The sequence below is a fragment of the Thunnus thynnus genome, chromosome 12 (assembly GCF_963924715.1).
Source record: "Thunnus thynnus chromosome 12, fThuThy2.1, whole genome shotgun sequence".
NCBI classification, from domain to species: Eukaryota; Metazoa; Chordata; class Actinopteri; order Scombriformes; family Scombridae; genus Thunnus; species Thunnus thynnus.
Window position 1 is genome coordinate 15,003,424 of NC_089528.1, and position 12,452 is coordinate 15,015,875.

Here is a 12,452-nt window from a genome sequence, read left to right on the forward strand (position 1 = left end):
AATATGCTTATTCGCTTTCTTTAGAGATCGGATGATTGTTACTCCTCTTATGTGTGAGAGCGTCATCAATCTTCTCATTAAAGTGCCACAAAGACAGCGAATAAGCATTTCCAAAATGTCAAACTGTTCGTTTTAAAGTACATAATGGCCTCAGTGTGTGATATTCCTTTTTGAAGACAGGGGCAGAGTGAATTGTGTAATATTTACGACCCTACACACCCACACAGGTGTGTTCAATTACTTCGGCTGATTAGACCTCTGCTCAGATTGGAGTTGGGTGGAGCTGCTGTATGCCAATAATTACATGAGGTCACCAAACTCTATGTACTGATAGGAATGAAGATGAAAAAAATTGTCGATTGTGGAGTTGAGTGAGCTTACTAGACTTCTGCAGCCATCTCCTCATCTCGGTTTGAGGTTATTGACTTAAGGCTACATTAGCTGCTACTAGCATAACAAACCCAAAACTCTGAACTGTTGGCAGTTGATATGGGTGCCATGTTTTGACAAGAAAGAAGAATGTGTTGAATAAAAAATAAGATATCTCTGCCTCTGCTGCATCTATTTTTCCTTTCATATTTATTTAGCTTTAAGCACATCTCTATTGTTTATCAATGTCTTTGATGACTGATATTTTTTTAAGGTGAGGCTATCGAGACCAGCAAAGAAGCAGAGCACATTCAATAGAGCTCAGCTACACTGTATCATACTGATATGAAAAAAGAAATGAGACACAAAACAAATGGCAAGTGACTTAAAATATGTACATTTATACACATGCGAGGGTATAGAGCAGTAAGTGATCTGTGGGTGCAATGAACGCCAGTCAGGAAAAAACACATACATGGAGGAAATCATATGAAAACAAATAATGGTTACAAAACAAAATGCGACACATTTAAACTGCCAATACATTATATGAATATAGAGATCTCCCTTCTTCATTAACTGCAGGATGTACTTGCATGTGGTTTAACTAGACTGGTCATCCATCTTCCAGTGTTATGGAGAGCTAATGGTCAATCACTTGTCAGTAGGGAGAGAAAAAGTTGTTTACATTAAAGGCTTGTTAATGGTAGAGGTATATCACTGCTCATAGACCCATATCAGCCTGTGAGTGTACAGACCTATTTTAGCTTAGATACTGTATCTGTGTAGCTTTTAGGCATTTTCAGCTTTAATACTGTATCTGCATAGCATTGACCATACATACATTCATTATCATCATTCACACAGGTACTATCTGCTGTACCACCAATACACCATCTACACAAGAAAGCAATCAGGTGTACAGAGGAAGCCATTGTAAAAGCCACACAGTTTGTTTGTTCAGCTATTGCTTCACTTTGCTTCATCCACATGAGGAATTATTTAAAACATAATTATCTGTTGGATTTTCAAGGAATGGTCTGCTTAAGAGTGGGTGGAGAGACATTAGAGCTTATTTGGTTCTCCCAAGAAATGTTACAGAGAAAAAAAAACATGTTTTTTCAACAAATACATGATAAATCCATTAAGATTGGCTTACACAATGGCTACCACTGTACTGGATCAAACTATTGATGCATCCAATATCGTAAAACTTGCTCTATGTGTTGTTTTTTTTGTGTGTTAAATGATATTTTATTCAGCATGTGTGGGATCTGCAGCCAAAAGTCCTCTTGTTCGTAAGTTTCAAAGCATCATTTAAGAGAGAAAAAATAAAACCTGATGACATTTCATCAGTGAGATATTATGGTAAATGATTTAAAACATATGTATTTTTAGATGCTTTGCTGAACAAAAGGCCTGATCCTATCGCAACAATTTTGATAACTTGGTAGGTTATACATGCATTAATGTGCAATTCAACAAGCAAACACACAAAACTAGATGCACAATAAACATTAGTAAAATCAACAATGTACAGACTTTGTTCAAACGTCCAAAATTTGTCCATTTATGTCATAGGCTTGGGGTTGGAAAATTGTGTTCATTCCTGGTTTATTTGTTATAGAAATGAAATCCTTTTCTTTTTTTGCATTGTTTTCGATGCTGTATGGAGCAGACAAGCACAGTCCATTCATAGCATAGGGAAAAGAAAAGAAGAACGCATTCAGCTAAATCAGTTAAGAGCCTTTTGTTGAATTAGAACCTCATACACGCCATCAAATCTTTCCACCTATATACAGTTACATACTATACACACCTAGTTTGCCTGCACAGTGTGTTCATCTGTGCAAGTGTGCTGGTGCTCTACCTGGGAACTCATTACATTCTAATCCGTGCTGAGGTACACAGTCATTAGAGTATATCAAATCTGCTGTTCTGGGCCAGGCACCTGGGATTGATTTATCAATCTATCATGCATTCCTTAATCCTCAAAAAGAAAATGAGTAGAGTTTTCAAATGAGCTGAATACTTCTGCCTGGCTGACAACTGGTGCAGTGGTTATGATGAAGTTCTAGCCTGAAAAGATAAGTAAAAAAAAAAAAAAACAAGCAGCAGAAAAAGAATATGGCTATATTTGTATATGTAAAAAGTGTCTATGTAAATCAGTTAATGTGGAAGCGTTTTTAAGAAAAATCAGAATGATGCAGTCCCGTTCTGAACCACAAAGGGCGTGTTTTTGTGAGTAAAGCATAGAGTGGTAGGGCTGTACTGGTGTGTGTATACACACATGTCTAGCCCATATCGTATACAGAGCAGCCTAGAAGCAGCAGGGCTAATCTTTGTAGATGAGTGTGCAAGGGATCACCCCCAAGTTCCTGCAAGAGCCCCCTGTCTACAGTCTCCTACAACGTTGTCCTCTTCTCTTCCAGAATCCTGTCCAGCTTTCCATTTCCATCATTATCATCCATCCATGTACGTTGTAGGACAAGAGTAAGGATATTATGTGAGATATGTATATGGTATGAGTGTCAATGTGCATGTATGTGGCTCCTAAAGGGGCAGGAGGTGAGGGCGATTTCACAGAGGGTGCTGGCATCAGAACAGGGTCCACTGGAAGCAAAGTGCAGCGAGAAGCAGTGCGAGGCTCCAGGGTTGCGCCCAGATGGCAGATGGAGAGCCCCCTATCACCCTCACTGAGGGGGGCTTGACAGGGCTCTCATATGGGCTGTCACCTCCAGGCTGTCTCCCGTTGGACTTTCTTTCACTGGAGACATCTGTATGTGCTGTAAGAGACAGAAACAGAGAGATGAATGTTTTGGCTCATCACAGTAATCACGGTAAACTGCTTTGGGCTTGTAAAATTGTACATTAGGGACTCATCATCATCTAATCACCATCCCCATCACCTCATTCCAAGGGTTTTCAAAAACAATCAGATCTAAAAATGCTCTATAATTATGTCTGTTACAGTTAGAGCGAGTTCATATGTACATCAGAAGAAGCACAGCTGCGGCTGTTTCAGTCGAAAGCTCGCATAATTAGTTTTGAAGAGTGCTTTAAAAAATTGAAAAATGCAACTTGTCTTTCAAATCACTTTACAGAAGGGCTTTATATAAAATGTATTTACAGTGGCACTGTATTACTCCACGGCTACCAACTCACTTTCATACCCTTTTGTCTCACAACTACACACATCAAACGTGTGCCAGAGTATACTATGATTTTTCTGCCCCACAGGGACACAGTAAAATGAAAATTGAACCTCCACCGCCATCTCCACACACACATCATGATGGAGGACTGACTGGCTGTCTAATCTCCAGGGGCAGATGATGGACAAGCCCTCACGGTGTCATTACAGCCAATCAGAGATAAATCAGCCTGATGAGGGTAGGGCAGACATTAAGCACCCTTTTTATCACAGGCCTCGCAAACACACACACATAAAATTACACACACAATAAAATCGGAAAGAAATGAATTCCTTCTGCTCATTAGCCATTTCTCTTTCCACTTCTCTCTATGGATCCCAGCCCAGTCCGACCCAACCCAGCCCAACTACGCATATCAGTGGATGAGAAACAGATTATCACTCTCAGCACAGCAGGTACATTACACACTCCCAGTCGCCCATGTGTAGGAGTTTAGGGCTCTGCAAGCTGTGTGTGAGGGGTGAAGGATAGCATGACTGTGTGCGTTGAAGGACAGAATGACTGTGTGTGTTGTAGTAGGGGGTAAACTAGTTATGGGAGTGCCAGAGCCAAGTGTCAAAACAGTTTAAGCTGTCACTGTCATAAAATTAGGTCAAGTTTGCAATGATCCCAGCATCAATGTGTGGGTATAGACCGGTCTGTCTGAAACTCTGCTTTCTAATTTAAGACAGTTACAGTGTCCTCTGTGCAGCAACTTCACTGTCAAACAACTTGAAAGCCGGGTGTGTGATAAGCTAGATATTGTACACATAAAAAACACCAAAATTCATAGCATACCACATAAGAGCTTTGAATACCTAACTTAATTCACTGTCATAAAAGAACAAAAATTATTGCTCTTTTCAAGCTTTCATCCAATATGAGTTTTTTCCTTTCACACCTGGCATGGTCGAATGTGTAAGAATACATTCTTTCCTAGAACTGAGAATGCATTATCAACCCATCCCTACTGTGCACTTGGGTTTGTATGCGTGCATGTGTATGCATGTGTGAATAGGCCTAGGCAGGGCTTCAGAAAGAGAGGGAGAAGTGTTTCCAGTGCCAATGTTTTTTGTTGTTCCAGTAGACAATAGACAAAGACATCATTTATCCCAAATCAGATTGCTGTTATTGTTTCAATGGAAATGGCTTGCATCTCATCAGGGAGATGTCAGAAACCAGCGTTTGAACGAGCCAACACACAAATACCACTCCACTGCAGGCTAACCAACTGGCTAATTAATGGCGCAGGTCCTTGCCAGAACAAGCAATTACAGCACAGACAACAGTCCTGCCAACTAGTTTAAAGGACCAGTGTGTAAGATTTAGTGGCATCAAGTGGTGAGGTTGCAGATTGCAATCAACTGAATACCCCTCCCCATACCCTCCCCTTCCAAGCGTGTAGGAGAACCTAAGGTGGCCGCGAAACTCGCGAAAAAAACGCAAAAGGTCCTCTCTAAAATAAGTGTTTGCCTTGTACATTCTGGGCTACTGTAGAAACATGGCGGTACAACATGGCAGCCTCCATGGAGGAGGACCCGCTCCCTATGTAGATATGAAGGACTCATTCTAAGGTAACACAAGAATTCTTATTTACATGGGATCGTACACTATTTAAAACATACGTATGAATATTTTATTCCATTTCTGACGAGTCCGCTCACTAGATGCCACTAAATCTTACACACTGGCCCTTTAAAGTGTATTTTTCATGTAAGGTGGCCATTCAAGAATGCATGGTGTTGGAATGCTTTGTGAACTTTGATATAAAACAAAACTGGATGCAATAAAATTAAGTTACAAGGCTGATAGTCAATACTAAATAAACTACCCAAGTCCATTTTCAGGCAAAGCCTAAACTGGTTATCTAGTGAGCCACCAGCTGGGAGGAGCACAAAAGAGGCGCAAGAAAAAAATGCATAATTTATCCACTTTTAAATGCCCATCAAAGTAGCGACTGATGTGCCAATTTCACACCACAGTACACATGCCCTGAAAAGCTATTCTGGGCACATTTGACCAAGATGAGAACCTGGAAAAGACCTAGAACATGAGTGGGGAAAAGAACACCTGTGCTCCTCTGCTTTATGTGTCGCTGCTGTTGTGATTGGGACACAAATAAGCAGCCCAAAATTTGATGGGTAGATCAATGTTGCATCAGTTGTAGATTTGTTGGAAATATTTTGAACACTATAAATATGTTTTAAACCATTTTTAAAGATGATAGCAGTAAAGCTTTGGTAAAAAAATGCAGCAAGACAGCAAAGCGCTACAAAACAGAGCTCTGCCATTGACAGGTGCAGTTAAAATTTAACAACATAGTCATCATTTTATGATGAAATGTAATAATATATTGTGTCATATTTGTCTTGAAGAACTTAGTTTTAAACGACATAAAATCTTTAAACGATTATTATTATTTTGGCAGATTTACTGCAAATATGTGGGAAACACTCGAACCTTTTTATGTCAAGGAAAGAGTTTTTAACTCAATAACTGATATAGACCAGTAATTGTGTGTTGTATGTCAGTTTAAATTTCCAACAAATATGTTTTTCATGATATTTCATATGTCTGGTCTCCTTTTTATCTCAGAAAAATATCAGAAATAGACTGTATTTTGATACATTTTAAAATCACATAATATTGAAAGGTTTATATTGATAGCATTTTCAGCAATACCACCTGGCAACAGTTGAGAAAAAACATTAAATTATTTAAGGTTATATAGGGGAACACCAACTTGAGAAAGAGAGGTGTAATGAAATAGTTAAGTCCTTAAAAGCATGCAACAACTTGAGGCACAAAGAAATGAAAAACCAGGAGGCCTGGAGGATAATGGAATGTGATGTTGTTGTCATAATGAGACAATGTTAGCAGATAAGCCTTGCCTCATAAGCTGGCTCATGTGTAAATCCCCCAAATATGGTGGGGGGAAAAGAAGGGAGAACAAGCAAGACAGAAAAGCAGAGGGTGGGAGGGAGTGAAGGATGACGTAGAGGGTAAGAAGAGAAAAACAGTTAGTTTGACTTTTCAGAATCAGGATGAATATCCATCGTCACTTGTATCAAGGCAGATGGAATCAATCACGTCAGACGACTTCAAGGGTATGCGATGGCACATAGACATACTTCTCGCATTACAACAACAGTCGATGACATATGTTCTGCACCAGTAAAAGACAAATGTGTTTTGATTGATAAAAAGCTTTATAATAGGCAACAAACAGTGACAGAAGAGAACAAAAACAGAAACCAGAAAAAAAATATGACCGGATTTCTGAGATCTGAACATGACCACAGACCTCATGTCTGGGAAGAAGTGTATGAATGTGTATGTGTGTATGTGTGTGTGTGTGGGCGTGGGTCCAATATTGAGCAAATGAATTGTGGTAGCTTTCATTTGTCACTAAAGCCTGTGTTAGACAGGGTCATGGAGAGGAAGAGGATGGGGGATCATGTCAGCTGGGTAGCAGAGCTCTAGTCTTTGAACATCTAACACTGATATACAGTGACTGTAGAACCTTTATAACTACATACATACATAGGAGCAACAAAGCTCAACCCAATCCTGTATCACTTGTTAAAAAGGACTGTTCTGTCTTCTGCCATCTTGTTGACCTCTGATTTGGCTAAGTGTGTGAGAAATGGTTCATAGTGTCCTTTGCCACTAATGCCTCTCCAGATGGGCAGATTGTGTCTTTGGAGGAGCCTCCATTTCCCACTGGCCACGGAGCAACAACAGCTGTTTCTAACAAGCTTGGCCACAGCACTGAAGAAGAGGTGGACCTCGGGCTCTGGCCAAGGGGAAGGATGGATGGGAGGGGACGGAGAGAAGAAGGGAGGAATAGGGTTGGAAGGTGAGTGGGAGGAATAACAAACGTCTTGGCCATCATTTCTTTGGAAAAATTCTGAGGGACAGAAAATTGCACGATGGTTCTCTGGGCAACCATGCCATTTTTCTACTGCTGCTCTCTCTTTCCTTTCCTCTTTTCCTCTGTGTTTTTTTGTTTTTGTTTGCCAGCACATATTAAAATCTTCAAACCTATGTGAAGGGAAGAAGCAAACTGTTCCCAAACAATTCTCATTCTGTCTTTAACTGATAAGATTTAGTCTGTCTTTTCCTGTAAACAATAATACACACATACAGTACGAATGCACACAACACACATGGATGCACAAAAGCATACTCATACACTGGGACAAAAGGGCAAAAAGTTTACCACAGGACAAATCCAAAGTGTTAACCCAAGGAACTCAGGCCACACAATGTGTTGAGCATGTCTGACTGTGTGTGTGTGCGTGTACGTGTGTGTGTGCATTTGTGTGTTGTGCAAGCCTGCATGGGACTCTTGGCTGAACACTAGCTGCAGAGCTGTAATCCAATGAGGAATGGTGCTACTGTATACTGAGGCTTAGCAAGTTGTCACACTATATGCTATCAAGATGACAAGGCAGCTTTTCCAGACTAAGCACTGACTTGTAGCCATTACAAACATAGATCTGTGCCCTATTCAATTCAATTGAGGTCATTTTTTTCAGTTTTACTGAGTTAAAATCTACCCAAAATTGCCTATTGTAGCTTCTAACCCTAATTACAGTGTAGCCTGCTGTTGAACAGTGTAACTTAACCCTACACAGAAGCTGCATGTGTAGATGGAAGACTTTTGACATGTTTATCATGGCTTTTAAAGCACCTGTGGCAGTCTTTTGCTTCTCTTCCTGCTGTGTACAATTAAAAAGACGGTCAGAAGGCGGAGGTTTGATTTATGGCACAATGAGGGAGTATGGTGAGGTGGGTGGAGGTCAGTAACTTTACTCCTCCTCTCTCATTCTCACCATCTTCCACTCTCTTGGCTCACACCCCTGCCTTGACCTTGAGGTTCTTCTCCCTGCTAAGCAGTTGATGGGAGACGGATACAGGGGGAATTGTAAAGCAGTTTGTGGGTCTGGGTTTTGACAAGGCCACTGGATCTGCCTCACGGCGATGTTTCATTAAGAGAGGTGACCTTTGACACATTTTTTTTTTTACCACTCACACAGGCAGACACATGAGTGTAACCCTGCACACAGACGCAAAGATTTACGCATGCTTATGGTGCATGTACATATGTATGCACACACACAAACTGCCATGGTGTCTGAATAAGAAGTGGGGCATTAATGTGATTAGTTAGTCACTCCTCGTCATAGTGTGTGCTTGGCTCCTCCATAAGTTCATGACTTGTGAGCATGCCTCAGAGACAACAGAAGTACAATTTATCCAACTGTTCCTCTCTTTCTCCTGCGACAGCCCTGTCAAGCGGCTGAATAATGACCCTGTTGATTTGCTAGATCAATCCTTATTTGCTGTAAAACAAGATCTTTATGCAATAGCCAATATGTCTTTGGAGTGTAGGCGCCAGCTCACCGTTTTTCAAATGCAGGGAAGTCACTAAAAATGATTTGTACCATTAGTCTCTGTCATTATCAGGGCTAGAGCATTCTCCTGTGATCCAAACTGATGTGTGACCTTTGCCAGATATTTGCCACGTGCCATCTATCCCTCTGAGAGCAAGACGCTCTCTGTTTCCCAAGTGCAGAGAGAGAAGAGACACAGATGTGGTGCAATGTTCCACTCCTCCCTTTTAGTATATGCACATGGTTTAAAGTTTTATGATTGTAGATTTTACCCTTGTAATTTTCTACACTTAAACCATTTTGTGTGGATAAGCTGTTCGCCAGCCTTCTTTTGGGTTTCAACAATAGGAAGTTCAACAAGTCTGGTACATAGAGTTCACACTATGCATAAGTAACCTGTTAAGCCACACATATATTCAGTGACTACTGTTACTCCGTGGTTGCAACATTAACATTTTCACACAACACACAACTTGAATGCATGTACAAAGAGTCCTATAGAGTTATGAAGTGAGAGGAGCCGCTGGTTCTGGAAGTTTTCCTTTTTCTGTATTCCCATTTCAAATTTTTCAAATGATACCCTAAATTTTACTCAACATAGAGACTAGGGGTGGGTGATATGGCAAAAATATATCATATATTTGTTTCAGGCAAGATCTTATCACGATTCTTTTTCATGTTGATTTTTCAATAAGACTATTTTGCAAGTTACTGAACAGTACTCAAGATTCAAAAAACTTCATTGTCTATGACATAATGATAGAAATTTGTCTTAGGTTAGGGGCTCACAAACAACATAAAAACATACACCCATGAAAGACTCACATAAAATTATATTAAAACACAAACGATTCCATAAATAAATAAGAGTAGGTGTGCAAAGCTGCATTAAAAAGTAGTGACAGTCTATTTGGCCTTGTTTCAAATGGATATTGCAGTGGGAAACAAAACTAACAGTAAAACCAAACTAATTTTATAGCTGTGTAGAAGTGTTAGATTGATAAAAAGCCATATAAGTGCTCCAACTGTGAGTCACATAACACTGTCTATGGGAAAAATGAATGGTGCTGTTTGGATTCAGGAGTGCCCAAAATACCTCCTCCCACTTCACAACTCTATACACACCAAATGATATGGACAAGTCTCTTTTATTCTTGGGTAAAGCCAGCATTACTAAGCTGTAGAGCTATCAGTCTGCCTCCGATCAGACCTTTATAGACGAATAAAAGATTGATGTTGCTCTTGGTGGTGATGGACCATGGATGTCCTGACACTATGTGTTTTTTAAGTCCTTTCTTTCACTGGTTCACAGACATATACCTTCCAAAGCACTCACACGTTTCCTTATCTCTTTTCACCCACACTTTCTTTTAAAGGGGGGTAAGGTTAGAGGGCGGAGACAAGGGGAGGATGCATTCACACAGTTCATTACTGGCCATCCATCTCTGCTGTTTTTGTTCACAACTCACTCTTTATGTGGTGCTATGTCAGGCAGGGGCTCCTCACCCCTTCAGACTAATCTCCCTATTTTGTATTCAAAATAACACACTGATTTTGCGTGCACGCACACACACACACACACATACACACACACACACAAATTCACTTCTCTGGGAACTGTCCCCCTGGTTCACAGGCAACCTGTATAGGGAATCCAGGACTGGTACGGGGTCTCTGGCAGGCCACTCAAGGGGTGAAAGGGGCAGGAATACAGGGGCACCAGTGGGGTACACATCTGAGCCTACAGCTAGCCTAGCAACGGGCATAGCAGCATGGCAACTCCGGAGAAGGGATCAGTGCGATGGAATCTGCTCAGTGCGATTCTTGGCTGTACTAGACCATTAAACTCCTTGGCAGGATTAAGATTTACTCCCCTAAACACACACACAAACACATACACACAGAAACAAATAGGCAAAAGGGGCCCTGGGAGGACAGTGACCTCCACCAGTCAATGTGACAGATTCTCAAGATGGAGGGGAATCCTGAGGAGAAAACAGCTTTTATGCAAGAGAGAAGGCCTAGTGCAACTCCTCAATCTTGCACAGGCACACACACCACATTTCCCGCCAGAACACTCATTTAGATGATATCAGTGTTCAATCATACACACCCAACACTACACCTGCACACACTCAAACACCAGATGCCTCATTGCATTGGCAGGTGTCAGGTTGTCCTTGTAGACAGACAAGCGTGAAGGATGCAGACATAAACTCACATTCTGTACTGTGTGTAAACTGTCATTAGGGTGCTACCTGCTCTGAGACACCGAGAAGCAGCAGCAGTGCCCACACAAAAGAAAGATGCAGGGAATGGGATGCAGCCTTGTGTTGCTCCATGTGACCAGCCTCCCCTGAATTTAACTGATCTAAGTAATACTTGCCTTTTCAACTTCAAAGTGTTTTTATAAATCTGTGTGGGTTAGAAAAAAAAGAAAAAAGTTGTGATGTGATGTTATAAATGTTTGATTTTGTGGGGGTGAGTCAGATACTTTGATGTAAACTCTTGGTTGCATAACTGACTGCAGCTTTAGAATCAAATTACTTAGAAATGTGCACTATTAGTACACTGTCAGTGGCCCTTCCTATCTGCTCTACAATCAGCTAAGGCAATGAGAGGTCAGCCCCCTCCCAGCCCTCAGGACTGGCAGTCCTGAGGGCTGCCAGGTCCAGCTCTAATTGCCACATCAATTATGGATAGGGGAGAAGGGCTTTGTCGCTCTCACCGCTGGTCAATTGGATAGGCTTTTAATGAAGTGACTTGTCTTGCATGTACGTCCCTTTGATGCATACACATATATAAGCCCACACACCGACTCGTGCTGCAGGTAGTCAATACAAAAGTTGGCTCATTGCTACCAACCTCCATTATCTGACTACTCATGCAATGCTAATTCACTTTTGCTATCTAAAGCAGACACTTTGACTATTGCTTTGCTTTAAAACAAAAGTTCCCATCTTTTGAGTTTGAGGCAGGAGAGACTGCCTCAATGGGGGAAAAAAAAATCCCACCCAAAGTCCTTCCAGGCTTTCTCCCCTCACCTAGTCTGTATTTCCACCTGCATACCAGGCTAAGCTGAGACAAAGAGGATCAGACTCATCCCTGATTATCCTTCTACTGTATTTTTCAATATCAGTGGAATGTCTGTCTTTATTTGCTCAGTGCTGTGTTACAGCAGGAATGCCAGTTTCTGTGTTAGTAGCCAGGGTTGGGCTCCAGGCAAGGCAAGAAAGTCAAGGGGGTCACTCATGCAACAACCCCCCACTCTCCCATCCAATCCCCATCCCTACCCCCAGCAGAGAGGCCTGGGTATGAGCATTAATAAAGCAGCCCAAATAAACTAGGACCATCACAAAGTGGTCTCAGCTGTAGGTCTGTCTTGTAGCAAGCAACAAAATATTCCACAAATTAATTGAGTACTTACTAAGTCTAGTCTCAATGACAACCCCAAAAATTTAGTGTAAGCCTGACTGGCGGCAGGGGTGGA

The 12,452-nt window shown here is 41.2% G+C and overlaps 1 protein-coding gene across 5 annotated transcripts in view; it reads right to left on the reverse strand.

Annotated features, from left to right (window-relative positions):
- Positions 1–750: 750 nt before the first annotated feature.
- The window catches only part of LOC137194156 (glypican-5-like), a 120,185-nt gene continuing 108,483 nt past the window's right edge, over positions 751–12,452 (reverse strand). For all 5 annotated transcript variants that reach the window (XM_067605771.1, XM_067605770.1, XM_067605772.1 and 2 more), the window contains one exon: positions 751–3,155. In XM_067605771.1, coding sequence (XP_067461872.1) covers positions 2,968–3,155 — 188 coding nt within the window. In that variant the 3' untranslated portion in view covers positions 751–2,967. The remainder of the gene's footprint in view (positions 3,156–12,452) is intronic.